At 34.7% G+C, this 23,555-nt stretch overlaps 1 protein-coding gene across 10 annotated transcripts in view; it reads left to right on the top strand.

The window, feature by feature from the left end:
• The first annotated feature begins 1,163 nt into the window (after nt 1-1,163).
• LOC110655126 (uncharacterized) overlaps nt 1,164-23,555 on the top strand; it is a 64,531-nt gene continuing 42,139 nt past the window's right edge. For 6 of the 10 annotated variants that reach the window (XR_009140812.1, XR_009140813.1, XR_009140810.1 and 3 more), the window contains exons 1-5: nt 1,165-1,367; nt 1,796-3,430; nt 3,830-3,935; nt 4,051-4,136; nt 5,584-5,816. Coding sequence is in view for 1 of the 10 variants with exons in the window: in XM_021811319.2 (XP_021667011.2) it covers nt 1,212-1,367; nt 1,796-3,430; nt 3,830-3,935; nt 4,051-4,136; nt 5,584-5,816 (2,216 nt within the window). In the remaining 9 variants the exon portion in view is untranslated. Of the gene's footprint in view, nt 1,368-1,795; nt 3,431-3,829; nt 3,936-4,050; nt 4,137-5,583; nt 5,817-23,555 lie in introns of all 10 variants that reach the window. The other 4 variants (XR_009140817.1, XR_009140816.1, XR_009140815.1 and 1 more) reach the window with 2 other exon arrangements.

Raw genomic sequence — 23,555 nt, 5'->3', positions numbered from 1 at the left:
AAAATAAATTACCTGTGAAAAGTTTTTGTCAGTAATTACCAATAAACTCATGTTTGATCAATAATATTAAAAAGAAAATAAAAAAATTTAAAATTTTAAAAATTTTACTTACGAAAATTGACCATTTGTAATTATTAACGAACTCGTATTTGGTTAGCAATATTAAAAAGAAAATAAAAAAATAAAAATTTTAAAACAAATTACCTACAAAATATTTTATAGGTAATTACTAATAAATAAAATTTTGTTAGTAATTCATTGGTAAATTACAAAAGAATATAAAATTCTCACATGTTTTTAAATATATCAGAGAAGAGTTAGTTTTTTATAAAAGTATGACAATTGTGGTATATGAGCTTCTTTGAGTCAACCAGTTATTTTTTTAAAATTCATATAAATCTTAAAAAATTAAATATTAGTTTTAAATTAAATAAAAATATTTAATATTTAATTTTAAAAATAACAAAAAATTTTAAAAAGTAAAAATTAAATTAAAAAATTAAATAAAATTAAAATTTTAAATTAAATTAAATTGAAAAGTTTAAATCAAAATAAATTAAAAGTAAAAAATTAAATTAAAAAATAAATAAAAATTACATACATAAAATTTTCATTGGTAATTACAATAATTTATTGCCATTGATAATTATCGATGAAAAGTATGGTCAATAAATAAATGTATAATTTCCCACTAAATTACCTAAAAAAAAATTCTAATTTACTTATGAAATAGTTAATCAATAAATTTAGTGACAAAGCTTTTTTTATCGGTTAAAATTATTCATGCTAAAATTTATGAACAAAAATTTTTCATTAATAATTATCTAATAATGATAATTACTAATTAAATATAGACATATTGATCGATAAATTTCATAGTTATTTTTAAATTTTTTATAATATTTTTATAAATACTTAATTTAACTGAATTCATGATGAGTTTGAATAATACATAATCGAATTTAGAATAAATTTAAATATAAAGAATAATATTTGTGATATTTTTAAATTAAGTTTGAATTTTACATATTAATTATTTATTATATGAATCTATTTATATAAATATTTAATTAAATATAAAATATATATTTTTGTAATAATATTTATAAATTTTTATATATTTGATTTTGAACGCACTTAGGGACTAAACTGTAATTTGGGCAAACCAATCACCGATTGATGCCTGTTACAAACGAAACCTAAACGGAGGCATGAATGTCACTCACTTCAGTTCTGTTGACTGTGGAAATTGGGAAAACCAACACCGGCGGAAGTCGGTCAACATCGACGGAGGCTTTAAGTCTTCTTTTCTGTCCATCTTTCTCGCAATGAATCAAAGGAAGCTGCTTCTCAATGAGAGAGTGGAGGTGGTTTCTTCCATTCGATTTTAGTCTCTATCTTTATTAAATTTCGTCTTTATTGTTTCTTTAAATTTTAAATTTCAGTCGTTTCTTGTTAGGTTTTAGCGTTTATTTACAGTATACTATTTTTTTAATCATTTTTTTTTCTGTTTGGTTGAAAAGTAATCTTCTGCTGGTTTTCGAAACTGGAGTTGAGCTTGATTCTAGGTGGGATAGATCATTCTTTCCTTTTTTTTTTTTTATATGCAATTGGTTCGGACTGGAACTAGAACTTGATAACTCACATACTTTCGTTGATTAGAGCATTTTTCTTTAATGGGTCTTTATGATTGTGGAAATTTGTTTTAGATACGTGATTATATATTTCACATACATGTTTGATAAATTTGTTAATGTGCCTTGGTTGTACAATGCTATTCGTGGATTGGTTTCAGGTTAGGCAATTTGAGGAAGGACTGCGAGGCTCTTGGCACCCTGGTGTGGTTGTTGGTGTCTCCAAATTATGCCGTTCTGTTGAATATGATGAACTCTTGAGTGAAACAGGTGACTCAAAGCTCGTCGAGTCGATCCCTGTCACAGAGGCAATTGAAGGCCTTCATTCTCGCCGTCATGTTCCGTCAACATATCGTGGGCATATTCGACCTTCACCTCCATCATCTGATAAAAAGTTTTCTTTTGGGGTCTGTGTTGATGTCTTGTTTGAGGATGCATGGTGGGAAGGTGTTGTTTTTGATTGTCATGATGATGCAGATGAGCGGTTAGTGTTTTTTCCTGATGAGGATGATGAGCAAAAATTTAGCACAAGTCACTTGCGTTTAGCTCGAGATTGGGATGAATTCTTGGGTATTTGGCGTGAACGTGGTGTTTGGATTTTGGTGCGGTTGGCCATGGAGCTTGAGGGACATGTTCCCTCATCTAATTATGTTAAAAAGATTTGGTCATACTTGCGGTTAAATTATGGGTTTAATAAAATGATATCAGAGTGGACTTGTGGTGCTCGAAATGTTTGGAGAAAGTACTACATGGATGTTGTTCATGAAACTGCAGTTGAATCAAGCCGACAGGTTCTTCATGATCTGAATCTGACTCCTGTAATGGAGAAAAAAGGAAAGACAGCAAAAGACTCTAAGCGTGTTAAGATAATGTCAGGATTATATATTACTTCTCTGAAGGAAAGAAATCGTGGTGCGTTGAATGTTTCCAGATCAAGTCAAAAAACACAAGAGAAATATTTTCCGCATGAATGGCCCCGAAACAAGAGGACTTTGAAGTCGAAATCGAGGTCTATGAAGTGGTCATCAATAACTATTACTAAAAAGAGTAGCTTTCATGCTGATAATTGTTGTGGTGGAACACAAGTAATAGATCTTTCATCATCCACAATGAATGATAATGTGAAAGCTAAAACTGATAACATCTCTGGTAATTCTTTTGGTCGGGATAAAGTGGCAATTTCTGTTTCGCTGTCCACACAAAATAAGCATCCTGGTGAAGTGAAATTAGATGTAGAGAAGAAAAAAAATCTCAAAGTTTGTGAAGTTGATGGTAACCAGTGCTTGGTTGATTGTTCAGAACAAGAGAAAATTGTTCATGTTAAAAAGAATGGGTCAATTAGGAGAAGGGAAAATTTGACCAAGTCTAGACAAATCAAAATAAATCTTGCTATTAATTTTCCCAACTGCAGTCGAAAGCTGCGGAAGAAGAAGCCTTCACTTGTTACTGTCACGAAGCAGAGAAAATGTTCATCAACAAAGGAAAGGGTCTCAAAGGAATTTCAGCGTGCCAATTCAAAATTAAAGTCTTTATCTAAGGTGGAAGAGAAGGTAGTAGATATTAAACCAGCTAAGAATTATTTATCCATTGATCAATGCCATCGTGCTCTGCCTATCAAGAATTGTAGGAAGAGTGTTAGTCCTAAAAGTAAGAGGTCTCATCCTAGGAAGAGTAAAAGGAGGAGGGGATTTTGTGGCATTGGTGACACTATATGTAGTTTTTGTCACTATGGGGGAGATCTTATGTGCTGCAACAAGTGCCCATCTTCATATCATTTGAGTTGCCTTGACCTCAAGGTGCAGGTTTCTTTCCTATATGATTATTATTTTTTTCTTCTATGAATTTTAATTACGTAGCTAAGCTATTAAAATGTTTGGGACATATAAACAAATGTTGAATGCATAGTTAGTAAATGCATGCTTGAGGTGCAAGGCGCAAGTGGCACAAGCCTTAGTGCTTCAACTTGCTATTGCTAAAGGCAGGCAACATTACTCTGGCATGCACCTTAGGGAGGCTCGAGATGCATAAATAGGTCTAGACAAATTTCTTTTCATCTGTTCTGGTAGTTCAATATGTATTTATATATTTAAGTATCTTATGATGCCCTTGTTCTGGTATTTGCTTCTTCTTTATAAAATTAACTTGGTCAAACTTTCCTTTTCATCAAGTTTTATTTGCTGTTTGACCCATTTCAGGATGTTCCACATGGAAAATGGCTTTGTCCGTCTTGCTGCTGTGGGCTATGTGGCAAAGGTGACAATTCACTTTTCAATAATGCTTGTCTGCAGTGTGGCCGCACATGTGAGTCTTGCTCATCAACCTTTAAAGTTGTTATATCCTGTTCATATTTTTTTTTCCCTCCTTTAGCTTTAGGTTGGAATTTGGATATTTGAAACTTAGGTTTGTTTCTTTGTAGATCATGTGTACTGCTTGAGTAAAGCTAGATGTTTGCTTCCTATGGACTATCCATCAGAGAATTTTTGCAGCAAAGCTTGCTATGAGGTATACTGCATTAAATTTGTTTTAGTTCCTTGAAGAAAAGGATAATATCAATCAGAAGTTACAGTTCAAATACATTTAAAAAGAACTTCATTAAAGTTAATATGTGTGGAGCCAGAAAAATTTTTTGAGGGGCCGATGCTTACCAAACGTAATATTATTTTTAATGTAAAATTATATATTTAATAATTGATTCAGTAAATTATGAGGAGTATATTTTTTTAGAAGATAAAAAGGTAAATCAAATTAAACATGTTAAACCACTACTACTATTACTACTACTGCTACAAATTAATAAGTTTTACGAATTAATTATTTAGTATTTATTTAAATATGTAGAAAGAGATGATTCTCCTTAATTTCAATTAATCTGTACATGGATATATATATATACACAATTGATTCCTATAATTATGTTCTACTAATTAGGAAGAAATCCTAAATAAGAAATCCTAAATAGAAATATAGAATACAGAATATACAGAGAAATAATATAGTGATTGACTTTCCATAACAAAATATAAGATAATCAATTAAACACGTAATTTTATTTAATAAAGTGGATCATATAATAGTAAAAGATAATACTTATCAATAATTGTAATTATGTGGATAAATTAAAAAACATAATGAGTAAACTTATCTTAAACAAGTGATGTTAAAACAATCTTGGAGACTGCCTTTTTATCTCGTAAAATCTTATTTCATGAAAGTTAAAAACTTTGGAATTTTTTAAGAGGAAGCAAAATATAAAATTATATTTTTCAGTTTATTATTGTCCTACATATAGAATGTGTGAGAAGAAAATAACTAAGAATTTAAATGTGATAATATTTTCATTAGTTAATTATGAATATAATATTACAAATTATTCTTTTAAACAAGAGCTAACATCATGCATATTTTATTTTTTAAAATTAAAATTTTAATTAATTGTTTTTATTTTTTTTTCATTAAAATGATGAGAATAAGTGGTTCTAATATTTCTTATTACCTTGATAAACAATATAAATTGTTTTTGGGTGAGCCAATAAGTAAATTCTTTTGTGTGTGTGTGTGTGTGTGTGTGTGTGTGTATTAATCATGATTTTAGAAGGTTTGGGGGGCCAAGGCTCCCCCCAGCCTCCCCTTCTCTGCCCCTGAAGTCAACTTGTTTAATTCACTTTGTGAAGATTTTGTCTGCCGCAAGTAGTTTTGCATGTCTCAAATCAATCCCTATTCATCCTTTCTTTCCCGGAGCTCCCTAGCCTGTGTTTGAGGAACTTGAACACTTATCCACTAAAATTAGACATGTAAACATACAATTAATTTATACTGGCTGTTAATTTGATGATCTGATTTCTTTGTACATTATAATTGGAGCTTAGATGTGAAAAAGTAGCATATAGCCATATAATTCTTGAAAATCCAACAAGGTCATAACCCTTTTACATCTTCTTACTGTTCTTAGTTATGTGCCCAACTTCATCAACTTTTGGGAATTTCAAACCCTACTTCTGTGGATGGCTTGACATGGACATTGACAAGATCATCGAAAAATGTTTACAGTTTTCCTGGTATATCAAGGAGTAATACTTGCATCAAGTTATCTCATGTTCTCAGGGTTATGCATGAGTGTTTCATACCAGTTAAGGACCCTCATACCAAGAGAGATCCAGTTAGAGATCTTGTTTACAATTCAGGGTAAGATTTCTAATTGCAGTGATTGATATTTAAATTTTGGTGGAACTAGCTACTGAAAAATTAATAAGTGAAATGATAATCAAAGGCATAAGTTTGCTTCATGTTCTTGTTCTTTAGAGTTGATGAATCATTGGGTAATTGTTCCTTAACAGTTCTATGTCGGATGAATACTTTGCCTTATACAGATGCCTGGACTCTGGAGCTCTATACTTGCAAAAAGTGATAACATCATGATAATCTTCAAGTAAAATTGACTAAAAACGTCAAGAAACTTTCCATTGTTGCCTTTGGCTTTAAACACTTTATTCTTGCAAAATCTTACATTTCTTTTTACTAATGGTAGTTTAATTATTAAATCATTAATTGCAAAGACCAAACTGTATGTCATTGAAAACCTTGAGGGGATTTTAGTAAATTACCTAAAACTAAATGACGCAACGTGAAGCTTAAAAGGATAACATACACTCAGACGAGTGCAAAATAGAGAGAAAATTCTCTGCAGGATTTTTATTAATGAAAAGCTCTGTCGAAAATACGTAAAATCTGGGTATTTGTAGAGTTTTAAATCCCCAAATAGAATAAGAATAGATAACTACTAAATAGAATCGTTAGATAAACTTAAATACATTAAGAATACAAAATGAAATAGGAGTAAACTAATCCTAGTTGAAGTAGAAAAACAAATAAATCCTTAATAGAGTAGGAAAGCTTCTAAATTAACTCTAAACTATTTCTATAGTGTCACGACCCCGATCCCATGGACCGGACTGGCACTAGGACTCGGGCCAGCATAAAGTCCCCGAGGCTTGTAGTAAGCCTTACTATTCCTTAATTCATAATCAGGGCCAAAATTGAGGCTCAATATGTAAATAAAATAAAATAAAATAAAATAAAATATTAAAATTTTAATTCAAGTCAACACAGCCCGATAACCATTAGATAGTAAAACCACTGGAGCTTAGCTCAACCTTGATACCATCCTTTACAAATTATTTATATGTCATAAAAATTTTCATTTATTAATATCAAGAATTTAAATTAATACAATTCATAATAGGGTCCATACTACTGCTAACACATGCGGAGTTCTGGATTTCAAATTTAGAAAATAATAAAACAAATAAATAACTGATGTTAAATCTGTGAGGAAGAAAGTAGGTTATTCTGAAAAAGAACTCCTCTTGTAGCCTGGAAAAAAATAGGGTAAACAGGAGTGAGCTTTCAACGTATAGAGTAAGATATTGATTTTACATGTAATTTCTATAACTATCCAATTTTAATGCGTCCTTAGAAATGAAATGCATCATCTTAATGCAAACCAAGCAAAACAAGTCATATCACACCCAAGGCAATCTGCAGCACTCACACATATATATATGGGGAGCTGATCCCCCACCCAACTCTCTTAGTTCCAACCTTTGCCAGCGAGATCAATTCAAAGTCGAACTTTCTCTTAATATCCAAATGCGGGGGCCAGCGAGATCAACTCAAAGCCGTACTTATCCCGACTTATCCATAATAAGGATCGGGTCCCAGCGAGTCTAGCTCTAACTTCATCTACCCATCCTGCCCATATCCACATACACATCCACTCACACACACAGCTCCAGATCGCCATAAAATAACAACAACAGCAATGTCAACAAGCACAAATGCAATAAAAGGTGTGCCTAATATTTAACTATATACATATATGTATAAGTGATCATGAGCATGCCTTGAGTAAATAATAATATTGAAATTACAAATAAAATCAATATCTACTCACTGATTGACCAGAAACTGCTGCGGTGGCTGAGTGGAGAAGGATGGATGACCCCGATCACTTAGATAATTATGTTTTAAATTTATTAGTACTAACCCAAATTAAAAATTTAAAGAAATAAGGATACCCTAATTTATGCCGGAAATCCGACAGTGTCTTCCCTGTATGTAGGACATACTCAACTTGCAAAGTAGTTTAACTCACACTTCTAAAATCAACCCATATCTCATCAACAACACATAGCCCCTCCTGGGCCCTTCAGTCCTAGCAAAATCTCACAAAATAAAAAATTATGTTTTTGCCCTTAGAAATGATATTCTATAAAAATTATTCAAACAAGTTTTAAAAATTCTAAAATTTTTTCCCGCGTCCTTAATATGGTTATAAGACTATTGCAAAAAGAATTATAATTTTCTAATAACTCACGAATATTTTATGAATTTTTTATCCTAAGCTAGTATTAGGCAAAAATGAGCAACTTGGAGTTTGGATTTAGCTATGCCAAATTTGACACTTGGAACGCGTCCAGGACGTTTGAAAATGCTAGGATTGACTATAATATTGACCATGTTCCAAGAAGGGCCGCCGGGTAGCCAGATCTAGTAAAATGCAATCCTGACGTTAGTGAGCTATCCTCAATCCGATTGCACCTAATTAAGTCCAAAATTTATTAATAATTAATATAAAATTATTTTTAATTTTTGGGAATAAAAAAAGTTTGAAAATCTCACTAAGCAAATTAGACTGTTCGATGATCGCCTTTTTCAAAATCTGTTTTTTTTTTTAATTTAATTTCACTTTCAGTCCCTAACTTTTTATATGTTTACAATTAGATCCAATTTTCTTTTATTATGATTTAATTTAATAAAACTTTAGTAGTAAAATTAAATATACTCTAAAGAAACTTAATTTTTATTTTTTTTAATTTTAATTTGATAAATTAACTTTAATTTATTTTTGATAAAGACAATATTAAAAATAACTTAAAATTATTGTAGTAATAATACATGTAAAAATAATATTCATAAAATAAAATATCATTATTATGAAAATACTAATTTAGTACTTTAAATAAAATAGTATTAAATTATAATCAAAATTTTAAAATATTATATATATATATATATATATGTAGCTACTGGAAGTCTTAGGTGAATTAGGACTGTTAGAGATGAAAATTAATTAAAAAAACATTGTTGTTATGTTGTCTCAAGAAGGTGTGGGATTCGATGCCATCCCACGCCTGGGGCATGCATATCACTTCCTACAAAATCCCCTATGCCCAGACTTGCTAGAACTTGTTCTTCCCCCCCTTTTTCACGCCAACATGCTTCTATTGTTGTTTGATTTGTTTCTTCACCCTAAAAATGCCTCACATCATAATCCTCCACTTGAGAAAAACCTGTCCTTGAGTATAAAAAGGTTGCAACAAACCCAAACAAGGCCATAACAACTTCTACACCATTCTCCCTCACTTGGAATAAACCCTCCCTCTAATTTTGAAGCAGAAGAGAATGCAAATCTTTGTTAGAGAAGTACACCATATTACTTTCTTTATTGAGGTGGTTAAGGGAGAATTGAACAAAATTGAATTAATTAACTTTTTCTTTGCCTATGTCTTTCCAAAAACACCTGGACTAATAAAATCAATGGAAACAATTGAATGTAAAGGGTTAATTAATTTTTTATTTGGAACCACCATGGTTTAAGGCTGTGAGAAAAGAAGCGAGAAGCATGGTTTCAAATTACAGTTGCGTTCGCGATCGTGGTTGCGGATAGCGAAAACAGGCCTATAACGGTCATAATGTAACCGTGATGGTAATGGCCTGAAGCTATGTAAATTTTTTTGAAAAATTTGCAAAGTTCATAAAATGACTATATATTGGTAGATACAAGTAAAACTAAGATACACAACTATATAATAAGCATAAATACATCAAATAAAGATATTAAATATATAATGTTTAGACATCATTAGCATTAGACAATTTATAGCTAGAATAATGATATTTAATGATGATCTTAGCTAAATAAACAATAAGGGAGAGAATTTGTGGAAGAAAGGGGAAATTTTGGTAAAAATTTAAGAGAATATGAGAGATATAGCAGCTGTAGAAGAGAGAATACACAAACAAAGAAAATAGAAGTAAAATAACACTGTTCTCATGTGATTGTAGCAAGTTGTTACCGTTACATAACTGTCGTAACGATTGTTACACTTACAATTCTAGATTTGCTTGTAAATAACAGTGTATTGTGTAACAGGCCCCTCCAAAACATGTAAATAACAGCCATTACGTAATGGCCGTTATTTGAAACCATGGAGAGAAGAAATATTTGTGAAAGAAAAAACTTAATTTATTCCTTTGAGCTAGATTTGTATATATACTGTTAAAATCCCTTAATTAGTTTAAATTCCTTAATTAGTGTAAATTAGCTATAAATTAGAATATAATTAGGAATCATTGTATTTATTATTTTTCTATTTAGTCCTAGCCTTTGTGTATAAATTAGAATTTTTGTAAATCGTTTTTGTATGAAGAAATATAAAAGAAATTCTCTAAATTCTTTGTCTTTTACATGGTACCAGAGCTGTGCCAAAATTTTTGGCGTGAATAGTGTAGTTCTGGATAGTTTTTTGTGGGTCAAGCTTCTACGTCGTTCTAAGAAGGGAGGTGGCTATCACTACCCACTTGAGGAGGAAGGACACTAGCCGATTGGCCTACACGGAGAGTCCCGCTGCCGTTTGGTGAAGCACATGAGCTCACGCGCCTCCAGAAGCCTCGCGTCATTCTTCACGCACTGGCGTGTGCACCCTTTTTCTGGTGAATTCTCTGGCCGATGACCTTTCTTGTGTGGCGCTCCTCTGACCAACGTGTTTCCACACTTGGTTTGCACATTTTTTTTTTTTTGGTACCTTCCGTTGTCCAGTTTCTTGCTTTCTGCCTCAGTACCTATTCCTTTAATTGAAAAATGACTGATGGAAAGAAGGAAGCCTTTGAAACAAAGGCTGAATTTGTCGGTAATAATCCTTCTTTACAAATTAGTCCTATAAAGTTAGATGGAACTAATTATTTGGCATGGTCCAGATCCTGTCTACTGTTCATTCAAATTAGAGGACTGCAGGGGTATATCACTGTATATAAGAAAAAGCCAGAAAGTGCTAGTTATACTTACAATTAGTGGGAGTCGGAGAACTCTCTCGTTATGTCATGGCTCATCAATTCTATGCAACCTCATATAACTCGTGGGTATTTACTGTTGGACAGTGTAACTATCATTTGGAGTGCTATTTCTCAGAATTATTCTCAAGTTGGGAATGATGCACAAGTTCATGAGCTTAGGAACAAGGTTCATGGAATAACACAAGGTGAGTTGACTGTTGCTCAGTATTATGCGGAATTGAGTGGTCTATGGCAAGAGTTTGATTTTTATCAGGACTTTCAGGCTTCATGTCCGGCTGATACAGTTAAGTTTCAGAAATTGATTGAGAAGAAGCGCATATATGATTTTCTTGCTGGGCTAAATGTGGAGTATGATCAGATTCGGGTCCAAGTACTTGGTAAGGATCCTTTGCCCACCTTAAGACAGACATATTCTTATGTTCAGCAGTAGGAGAGCAGAAGTAGTGTCATGATCAATTCTACAGCTGTTGATAAGGCTAATCACAATCCACTATAGTTGCCTCTTCTAACTTCGTCAACTTAGGTAATGCTTTTCTTGCCAATCATGATAATTCATTTTGGGTTGTAGATTCTGGAGCAAACAAACATGTGACATGCTCTTCGAATAAATTCATATCCTATTCTTCATGTTCAGGTAAAGAAAAAGTCCGCACTGGGGATGGATCCTTATCTAATGTTTCTGGAACAGGTTTTGTTAAATGCACTCTTACTATAAATCTTAGTTCTGTCTTATATATGCCTAGTTTTCCTATTAATCTTCTGTCTGTCAGTTTTGTCAACTGTAAAATTGAATTTTTTCCCACTCAGTGTATTTTAGGAATTGATAACAGGGAAAACGATTGGCAGTGGTAGACTACAAGATGGACTATATTTATTGAATGATTGTGTTGATCAAGCCATGTTGGGACAATCTATGGGTGCTGAGGAAGAAATTATCTAGTGGCATAGGAGACTTGGACATCCTTCATTTACTGTTTTAGAGAAACTTTATCCTTTTTTGTTTAAGCGATGGAAAATTGAATTGTTAGTATGTGATGTTTGTGAGTTTGTCAAACATACTAGATAATCTTAACCTGCAAAAAATAATAAGACTTTAGTTCCTTTTATGACTATCCATTCTGATGTGTGGGGGTATAGATGGTTTGTGACCTTTATTGATTGTTGCAGTACGTTAACTTGGATATATCTGATGAAAGGAAAAAATGAAGTATTTTCATGTTTTCAGCAGTTTCACAAAATGATTATCACCGAGTTTGATGCTCATGTTAAAATACTGAGAATTGATAATGGCACAAAGTATATGAATGGAGTTTTTTTAGGAATATTTAAAGTCACATAGAATTTTGCATCAGACTAGTTGTGTTAACACTAGTGCTCAAAATGGAGTGTCTGAGAGAAAAAATAGACACTTACTTGAGGTTGTTAGGTCTCTTATGTTTACAATGAATATTCTCAAACCTTACTGGGGGGACGCTATTCTTTCTGCTGCATATCTTATTAACAGGATGCCACTCCGGACTTTGGAGTTTAAGAGTCCTTTAGAGGTTTTGCAAGGTAAAAATTCATATAATGTTCTTTCAAAGGTCTTTGATTGTGTTTGCTTTGTTCATCAGCCTAATAGGGGAAGTTAGAACCTCGAGCCCTCAAGTGTGTCTTTGTTGGTTATTCTAGTACTCAGAAGGGGTATAGGTGTTACCACCCTTCTACACGGAAATATTTTGTGAGCATGGATGTTACCTGTAGGGAATCTGAATCTTATTTCCATCCACCTCTTTAGGGGGAGCATAGGAAGGAAGAAGAGTTGTCTTTCCCTTCTTCCTGGTCTTCTCCTAACTTTCAACTTCAAAGGAAAAATCTGGGGTTAAAGCCTATATCTAATAATGATACTCAGGGGGAGTCACCTAAATCTCGAGGGAGACTAAATAGATTAGATTTAAGAATCTATACTCGGCGGAACAAGACAGATATAGCCATCGAGCAGGAGACTGCTGATAAATTGAAATCTCTAGATTTAATTCCTGAACATCCTGAGGTATGTGATGAGTCTCCTTTGGTTCCTGAAGAGTCTAATTTTAATTCTCAGTCTACTTTTCCTTCTTCTGATAATGATCTTGATATTCCTATTGCTCTCAGAAAAGGCGTTAGAACCTATACTAAACATTCCATCTCTAATTTCATTTCCTATGATTCTTTGTCTCCATCCTATAGAGCCTTTCTATTGTCTGTTTTCTCTGTTTCTATCCCACAGGATTGCAAGAAAGTATGTCTTGATCCAAAATGGAAGGCAACCATGGTGGAGGAGATGAAAGTTCTGGCAAAGAATGAGACATGGGAACTTGTTCTCTTCCACTGGGAAAAAAACCAGTTGGATGCAAGTGGGTGTTCACTGTGAAACATAGAGCAGATGGTTCAATTGAAAGGTATAAGGCTAGGCTTGTAGCGAAAGTCTTCACACAGACGTATGGGGTAGATTACCTGGAAACCTTTGCTCCTGTTGCTAAAATGAATACTATTAGAATTTTACTATTATGTGCAGCAAATCTTTAATGGGATTTGTAACAATTTGATGTAAAAAATGCCTTTCTACATGGTGATTTGGAAGAAGAAGTGTATATGAAAATTCCTCTAGGATTTGAGGATGAGAAGACTAGAGGAAAAGTTTATAGATTGAAGAAAGCACTGTATGGCTTAAAACGGTCACCTAGGACATGGTTTGACAGGTTCAGTAAGGCTATGGTTTTCTTTCGATACTGCCAAAGCAATGCTGATCACACCTTGTTTATAAAATACTATAAGGGTAAGTTCAGTCTACTTATTGTCTATGTGGATGATATTGTGGTAACTGGTGATGATAGGGAAGAAATGGCTCATCTAAAGGAGCGACGAGTACAGGAGTTTGAAATTAAAGATTTGGGAAGACTAAAGTATTTTCTTGGAATAGAGGTTGCCAGATTAGATAAAGGAATCTTTATTTCTCAAAGGAAGTACATACTGGATCTGTTGGAGGAAACAGGAATGCTAGGTTGTAAACTAGCAGAATCTCCCATTGAGGCAAATCACAAAGGAATCAGAGGATATAGGAAGGTATCAGAGTTTGGTTGGCAGACTTATTTATCGTTCACATACTAGACCTGACATAGCTTATGCAGTGGGTCTAGTGAGTCAGTATATGCATGATCCTTGTGAACCTCATTTGGAGGCTGTTTTCCGCATCTTGTGATACTTAAAATCTGCACCTGGGAAAGGATTTCTTTTTTCAAAGCATGACCATCTTCAGATTAAGGCCTTTACAAATGCAGATTGGGTTGGATCTCTTGATGATAGGAGATCGACAGCTAGTTACTGTACTTTTGTTGGTGGTAATCTAGTCACTTGGAGAAGCAAGAAGCAAAATGTGATAGCTAGATTTGGTGCAGAGGCTGAGTTTAGAGCAATGGCTCAAGATATTTGTGAACTATTGTGGTTACGAAAGTTGATGGAGGAATTAAAATTGTTAGAAGCTAGTGGTTTGTCCTTGTTCTGTGATAACAAAGCTGCCATCAGTATAGTTCACAATCCAATTCAGCATGATTGGACTAAGCATATAGAGATTGACAAATACTTCATAAAAGAAAAAGTTGTCAATGGTTCCTTAAGTATTTGTTATGTAGGGTCGAAAGACCAGTTAGCTGATGTGTTTACTAAGGGATTACGTTGTAAGAAGTTTCATACCCTAGTTTGCAAGTTAGGCATGTGCAACATACATGAACCAACTTGAGGGGGAGTATTAGAATCCCTTAATTAGTGTAAATCTCTTAATTAGTGTAAATTAGTTGTAAATTAGAATATAATTAGGAATCATTGCATTTATTAGTTTCTTATTTAGTCTTAGCCTTTGTGTATAAATTAGAATTCTTGTAAATCATTTTTGTATGAAAAAATATAAAAGAAATTCTCTAAATTCTTTGTCTTCTACATATACAGTACAGAGAAAAGGAAGCTATCATAGTTACACAAGGATTCTAATTCCTATTTACATAAATACATAAATTAGAGGAACTAATTTAGACTTAATTAGGAAAAAACATAAAAGAAATTCTCTAAATTCTTTGTCTTCTACATATACAGTACAGAGAAAAGGAAGCTATCATAGTTACACAAGGATTCTAATTCCTATTTACATAAATACATAAATTAGAGCAACTAATTTAGAGTTAATTAGGAAACTTATCTCAACACTTCCCTTAAGCTGGAGCATACATACCATATGCTCCAAGCTTATTACAAATGTATTCAGTTCGACGACCTCGATGAGACCCGGTGAGAACATTTGCTAATTGATTATTTGAGTTAACAAAACAAGTAGCAATGCACCCTGATTCAATCTTCTTTTATCTGATAAAGTGATAATCCACCTCTATATGTTGTGTTCTTTAATGGAAAGTTGGATTTGAGGCGATATGAAGGGTAGTTTGATTGTCACATATTAACCTTATTCGCTTAACTTCTCCGCATCTCAATTCTTGGAGAAGTTGTTTTAACCAGATAAGTTAGCAAGTAGTTTGGGCTATAACTCAATATTCTGCTTCTGCACTCGGCCTAGCGATTGCATCCTATTCTTACTTTTCCATGATATTAGGTTACCTTCAATCATAACTATAGATAGAGATGATTCTCCTTAATTTTAATTAATCTGTACATGGTTGTATGTATACAATTGATTCATATAATTGTGTTCTACTAATTAGGAAGAAATCCTAAATAAGAAATCCTAAATAGGAATACAGAATATACAGAGAAATAATATAGTGATTGACTTTCCATAACATTCCCCCTCAAATTAGAGCATAGATGTTAATCATGCCCAATTTGTTACAAATGTAGTCAATCTTAGCTCTATTCAGAGCTTTTATGAAAATATTTGTAACTGCTCTCTAGTTTTGATGTGTCTTGTTGAGATGATCTGTTGTTGAATCTTTTCACGAACAAAGTGACAATCAATCTCAATATGTTTGGTCCGCTCATAAAATACCGGATTAGAACCAATATGGAGAGCAACTTGATTATCACACTACAATTTCACAGTCAGGGAGGTCTTAAAACCTGTCTCATCTAGTAATTGAAATATCCGCATTACCTCACATACTGATTGTGTCATGGCTTTGTATTCCAATTCAGCACTAGATCGAGAAACTACACTCTTCTTCTTCCTTCTCTAAGATACCAAATTTTCTCCAACAAAAATGCAATATCCAGTAGTTGACCTCCTGTCAACCTTAGATCCAGCCCAGTCGGCATCTGAAAAACATTCAACATTCAAATGCTCATGATTACCATATAACAAACCTCTTCCTGGAGCGGCTTTCAGATAACACAAGATTTGTCCCAAGGCTTCCCAATGAGCAACAGTTGGGGAAGACATAAACTTACTTATCACACTAACGGTATAAGCAATGTTAGGATGAGTGATTGTAAGGTAGTTCAATTTTCCTACTAATCTCCTGTATCTCTCTAGATCTTCAAACAACTCACTATCCCTTGCTAACAGTTGTAAATTTGGAGTTATTTGTGCACTGTAAGGCTTAGCACCTAATTTTCCTGTCTCTGTCAATAGATCGAGGACATATTTTTTTTGAGACAAGAAAATACCTTTCTTACTTCTCATAACTTCAAGACCCAAGAAATACTTTAATAATCCCAAGTCTTTGGTTTGAAACTTGGTTTGGAGGAAGGTTTTAAGAGATGAAATACCTGTAAAGTCACTCCCAGTGATAATAATGTAATCCACATAGACTACCAGGAGAATTAGACCAGCCTCAGATTGCCTATAAAGTACTGAGTGATCACACTTACTCTTTTGCATACCAAATTCCTGTACTGCTTCACTGAATCTCCCAAACCAGGCCCTAGGACTTTGTTTTAAGCCATAAAGAGACTTCCAAAACCTACAAACTTTACTCAACTCCCCCTGAGCAGCAAACCCAGGTGGTTGCTCCATATACACCTCCTCCTGAAGATCACCATGAAGGAAAGCATTCTTGATATCCAATTGGTGCAGGGGCCAATCATATGTAGCTGCTAAAGAGATAAACAAGCGAACAGAAGTAAGTTTAGCTATAAGAGAAAAAGTGTCAGAGTAATCAACCACATATGTCTGAGCATATCCTTTTGCCACAAGGCATGCTTTTAACCTAGCCACAGAATCATCAGGATCTACCTTTACTGTAAATACTCATTTGCAATCAATAGCTTTCTTACCAGTGGGCAAAGGCAACAGTACCCATGTACCATTAGCATCTAAAGCCTCTATTTCCTCTTTCATAGCAGCACACCAGCCAGGATGATACAGTGCCTCACAAATAGTATTAGGGATAGGAACAGAGTCTAAAGAAGTAACAAAATACTGAGAATAAGAAGACAATTGATTATAAGAAATAAAAGAAGAGATAGGATAAGTGCATGAACGCTTACCTTTACGAAGAGCAATGGCAAGTCTAGTTCAGAATCATGATCAATATGAGGTATATGATCTCTCAACGAAGTAGCTGATGGAGGATCTGAGTCAGGAATCTCCAATCTTTTGGAATAAACATGAACAATAAGAGGTCGAGTAGGTCTAGAGATAGAAGAAATAGGCTGTGGGAGAGGACTAGACATTGATTGGACAGTATATATTAAGAGATCATCCTCCTCCCCCTGACTCTCATACACAGATGATTGAGGAAAAAATGGAGTGGACTAAAAAAATATTGACATCTACAGAAACAAGATAACGATTAAGAGTAGGAGAGAAACAACGGTACCCTTTTTGGAGCCGAGAGTACCCAAGGAAGAAACATTTGAGGGACTTCGGATCCAATTTAGTAACCTGTGGACGAACATTACGCATAGAACAGGTACAATAAAAAATACGGAGTTTAACAGGGAATAAAGATTTTGTAGGAAACAAAGCAGTATAAAGAATATCCCCATTAAGGATAGAAGACGGCATACGATTGATAAAAAAATATGCCGTAGAAACTGCATCCGCCCAAAAGTGTTTAGGAACTTTCATATGAAAAAGAAGAGCACGAGTTACCTCAAGAAGATGCCGATTTTTTCTTTCGGCCATGCCATTTTGGGATGGGGTATCAACACAGGAAAATTGATGAAGAATGCCATTTTACGTCATATAAGACTGAAATTGTGCGGAAAAATATTCTTTGACATTGTCACTTCTTAATATGCGCACAGAAATATTAAATTGAGTTTTGATTTCATTACAGAAGGCACAAAAGATAGAAAATAATTTAGAACGATTCTTCATTAAATATAATTAGTTAACACGAGAGTAATCATCAACAAAAGTAACAAAATAACGAAATCCAGTTTTAAAAGTAACAGAACAAGGACCCCAAACATCAGAATGAATTAACTCAAAAAGTGATGAAGCCCGTTTATTGACTCTAGACATTGAAGGCAAACGATGATGTTTTGCAAACTGACACGACTCACATTCTAGCACTGATAAAGATTGAAACTGAGGACACAACTTCTTCATGGTAGACAAAGAAGGATGACCCAATTTACAATGAGCTTCAAGAGGGTATTGGAGCAAACAAGCGACCGCGGTACATGATTTTCCAGAATGTAGAGACCACTTGACTCACGTCCTCTACCAATAATCTGCTTCGTCGTAAGATCCTGAAACAAACACTGGTCAGGAAAAAAGGAAACAGATCAATTTAAGGTATGAGTAAGTTTACTAACAGAAAGTAGATTAAAAGGGAATTTCAGTAGACACAAAATGGATGACAAAAAAATTGACGAAGTCGAGTTCGCAGTTCCAGAACCAATGACACAAGAAGTAGAACTATCAGCTAAAGTAACAGTAGAGGAAGTGAGATTAGACTGAAAAGCAGATAGAAGACTAGAATTACCTGTCATGTGATCTGTCGCACCAGAATCAATAACCCATTTGGATGAGGAGACACAAAGCATGTAGTGGATTTACCTGACTCAGCGATCACAGTGACAGGGGAACCAGTAGGCTTTAGAGATGCCTGATACTGGGAAAACTGTGCAAAATCCTCTGCAGATACCAAAACAGTTTTCCTAGAGGAAGATACTGTAAAATCCTTTGCTTCCATATTTGCCATTTGTGATCGTTGATTTTTTCTCTGAAGTTGCGGACAATTGTATTTTGTATGGCTAGGTTCATTGCAATAATAAAACTAGAACTGGCCTCCCCATTATGCTAATTACCTCTGTTTCCTGTAATTCATTCTCTACTTTCTCTTTTATTACCCTGTTGTCCATTTGGATTACGGCTAATAAAAGCACTACTGGCAGGCTGTGAAGATTGAGTACTCTCTGTACGAAGGACCCGTTTGAACGTTTCATGCAAAGAGGAAATCTCAGAACTGGAGAAAATCTGAGATTTAGCAGTCTCACACGTTGAAGGAAGGCCTGCAAGAAAACTCATAACAGCCAGTTGCTCCTGTTGGGCCTGTTGAACTTTCACATCAGAACTAAAAGGCAACAATACATTAAGTTTCTCATATACTCGTTTAAAATCTATAAAATAAGCCGTGAGAGACTTATCCTCTTTCTCAGCACGGTAAAATGCCTTACAAACATCATAAATACGGGAGATATTTCCTTTACCAGAATACAGAAAATCTAAGTAATCTATCAATTCCTTAACAAATTCACAGTGATTAATTAAATTAATTACCTCACTGTGAATCGAGTTTCGAAGCTGCAAAAATAACCGAGCATCCTCCCTTAGCCAAGTTTGTCGTGTATCATCAGTAGGTGGGTCTTTAGTAAGGTGATCATTATTATCAATGCTATGCAAATAGTCCCTAACAGTCTTACTCCATTCCAGGTAATTCGAACTATTAAGTTTGTGTTCCGTAATCTTAGTCATCACCGGAATCACATCAGAAATAACATTCTTATTGTCTGCCATTTATTGAGATAAAGAAAACTAATCAAAACGCTAATCCAAAGTGCATACAACCGCAAAATAACAAAAAATTACAAATCAAGTAAATACCGAAATAGGATATGAGAGCCAAACCTTAGAAGTCCTTTAATGGTGTACTGGATTAGGCAACAACACACAGTGGTGGAATGAGGGGGTTGAGGCGACGCCGACAATGCTGATTGGAGTCGAAACGGCAGGCGGATGCGCCTCCACGCGCCGGCAAGTGAAGAAACGGCGAGAACCTGAGTTGGGCATGTGAGCCTCACGCGCTTGGATTCCGGCGACCGGATCAGAGGTGACGGCCGGTCGGTGCCCAAGGTCTCTCCTGAGCTGGGTGGTAAGAACAAATAGTCACCCTAGATAGATGACCTGCTCTAATACTATGTAGATAGAGATGATTCTCCTTAATTTCAATTAATTTGTATATGGGTATATATATACAATTGATTTCTATAATTGTGTTCTACTAATTAGGAAGAAATCCTAAATAAGAAATCCTAAATAGGAATACAAAATATACAGAGAAATAATAATAGTGATTGACTTTTCATAACAATAACATAGTATCCTGAAGTAGATTGCTTATATGCGGGAGATCCTGCCCAATCATTATCAGAATACCTAACAACTTGTGAGTGACTCATGTCATTTACATAGCAAACCTTGTCCTGGAGCTCTTTTGATATATCTGTGAATATGACTTATTGCATCCTAATTAGTACTACACGAAGCTTGGAGAAACCGACTAACAATACTCACAACAAAAGAAATGTTTGGCTGTGTTATTATGAGATAATTTAGCTTTCCAACCTATCTTCGATATCTGTATCAGAGCACTCAACAACTTGTGAGTGACCCTTGTCTTCATATAGCAAACCTTGTCCTAAAGCTTTTTTGATATGTATGAGAATACGAGTTATTGCATCCTAATGAGTATTGCATGGAGTTTGCAGAAATTGATTGACACTCATAGCAAAAGAAATGTCTGGTCGCGTTATTATGAGATAATTTATTATTCCAATCAATCTTTGATATCTATTCGGATCTGCCAATGGCTCTCCCTTTCTAGGAACAAGTTTGACATTTATATCCATAGGGTATTTATAGGTTTGTAGTCCAACATGCCTGTTTCCTCCAGTATATCTAAAGTATATTTCCTTTGTGAAATAGCTATGCCTAGTTTGGACTATGCTTCCTCAATCCCCAAAAGTACTTCAATTTTCCTAGATCCTTAGTCTAAAAGTGACTGAATAAGTGTTGTTTGAGTTGAGAGATCCTGTCATGTTCATTGCCTGTTATGACAATGTCATCAACATAAACAATTAGAAAAATACATTTACCATGCTTATCATGACGGAAGAATACGGAATGATCAGTTTCACTCCGAGACATTCCAAACTGTTGGATTATAGCATTGAACCATCCAAACTAAGCTTTCGAAGACTGGTTTAAACCATATAGTGACCATTGTAGATGGCATACAAAGCCATATTCCCCCTGAGCAACACCATATACACCTCTTCGGCTAGCTCCTAATGTAAAAAGGCATTTTTAATATCAAGCTGATGAAGTGGCCAATGATGCATTGTTGCTAGAGAGATTAGCAAATGGATAGATGCAATCTTAGCCATGAGTGAAAAAATATCTCCATAATCAAGTCCAAAAATTTATGTGTAACTCTTGGCTGCAAGGCAAGCTTTTGGCTGATCAACTTTTCCATTAGGACCAATTTTTACTGTGTAGATCCAGCGGCAGCTAATAACAGATTTACCCTGTGGCAATGGAAGCAACTCTCAAGTACCATTAGTATGGAGAGCAACCATTTCCTCAACCATAGCATTAGGTCACTCTAGATGAGATAATGCTTCACTAGCAGTCTTTGGTATAGGAACATTAGATAGATGGATAATGCTTCACTAGCAGTCTTTGATATAGGAACATTAGACAGATGGGAGACAAAAGCATAATATGAAGGAGATAAGTTGTGATAAGTTAAGAAATTGTAAATAGGATGAGGGTTATGAGAAGAATGACTACCCTTTCAAAGAGTAATAGGTGGAGTTACCAGAATCTAGGATTGATGGATCAATTGATGAGGGTTTGGTTAGACAAGTAAAGGAATTACCAGAATGGATAACATGATAGAGAAAAGAAAAAACAGAACAACGAAGTGGTAGGAAGAAGAGGATAGAGATTTTTATTCAAAATACACAAATGGGTCCAGGTGGATATAAGACACTAAGATCTCTATCTCACCCAACGGTAAGAATACTGCCCCTAAGCAACAAGATAGCTGGAAGAAACATTACAATTCAGATCATACCCTCCCCCAACTCTTCCTCTCCTATTTATAATTACCCCTAGCTATCGTTTCTTATGCATCCAGAAATCACTTAGCAGAATAATGCTGAACTGGCTCTCCACCTATCCATTTTATGTAACTTTCTTGTCTCTTTTAGAATATACGCTCCAGCTCTTTTTCTTCCTTCTTGGTTCAGCTGTAGCATGTTCTGTATCATAACACTGGATACGGATGAATGTTGCTTTGCTGTTTGATACTGCAAATATCCCTTATAGTCAACCCTAGTGAAAGTAACTTAGGTATCTTATCTGATCTGTTACACATATTCAATGACTATCCAGAAGTTATAATCCACAACTAATAATAATCTATATCCTAAAGATAATGCTCACAGCCACACGGACCAATGACAAATATAAAAGAATAGCTCTGAGTAATTGTACCGAAAGATCAGTAAAGAAGAAATTGAAGGAGGGAGGACTGAGAAATCAAAGGACCTAGTGACTATGTGGGTCCAATTTGAGGTCATTGGAGTGCGGCGAGGTGGCTGGAGCGGACGGGACAGAAAAAGGTGGCCAGAGTGTCACTCACACGCTAGCGCGTGGAATTGGGGGCTAGATAGCTGTGGCGGTTTTTGGGGGGCCCACATTGGGGTTTCCATTGACCAGATTTCTTGGGGAGAGTCGCCGGCACTAGGTGATGCTTTTGAGGTGGGCAGTAAGACAAAGGAACGTCACACGCCTACCCTTAGAGAGAGAGAGATTCTTTGATTTTTCTGTGACGGAGAATGAAACAGAGAAGGGAAGATGAGCTGGATATTAGTAACCTAGCTGTGATACCATGTGAGAAAGAAGAGAGAATAAAATTTTTGTGAAAGGAAAAACTTAATTCATTCCTTTGAGCTAGATTTGTATATATAGAGTTATAGGGAATAGGAAGCTATCACAGTTGCATAGGAATTCTAATTCCTATTTACATAAATACATCCTAAATTAGAGCAACTAATTTAGAGTTAATAAGGAAACACATCTTAGTAGAGTCGATATAACCAAGGCTCCAATTGTAATCTCACATTGCTTTCTTCCCAATTCTTCCTGATTATTTGATGACTCTTCCCTAACCTTTTGCAAAAACATCAATTTCCACACCATGGACTCTTCATATTCAAAATCATCATCCTCATCCTCGCCTTATTTGGATTTGCAGCAAATTTCTTTTTGTTTTTCAACAAAGTTCACAGTTTTCCTCCTTGTACATTCGTGTGACCTATGCCCCTCTTCATTGCATTTATAATGTTTAATAAGAGTTGGTTTAGCATAGGGATTTGTACCTTTTGGGGTATTGGAACTTGTCGCCTTATCAACTCTACCTGTTGGATTCTTGTTGCTTGCCTTCTTCCCTTTGGCAACATTAGCACAATGGGAACCTTCCTCTTCCTCTTTCTCTTTCCCAACTATAGCCCATTCGTTGTCTTCATTATACCTAGGATAAGAATCATGGTGCACCTTTTCGTACGTCATCATCTTCGCCTTTAACG

This window comes from Hevea brasiliensis, chromosome 10 (assembly GCF_030052815.1).
Source record: "Hevea brasiliensis isolate MT/VB/25A 57/8 chromosome 10, ASM3005281v1, whole genome shotgun sequence".
Taxonomy (NCBI): domain Eukaryota; kingdom Viridiplantae; phylum Streptophyta; class Magnoliopsida; order Malpighiales; family Euphorbiaceae; genus Hevea; species Hevea brasiliensis.
Note: the sequence above shows the minus strand (reverse complement) of the source record. Positions and strands in the feature narration are given on the sequence as shown.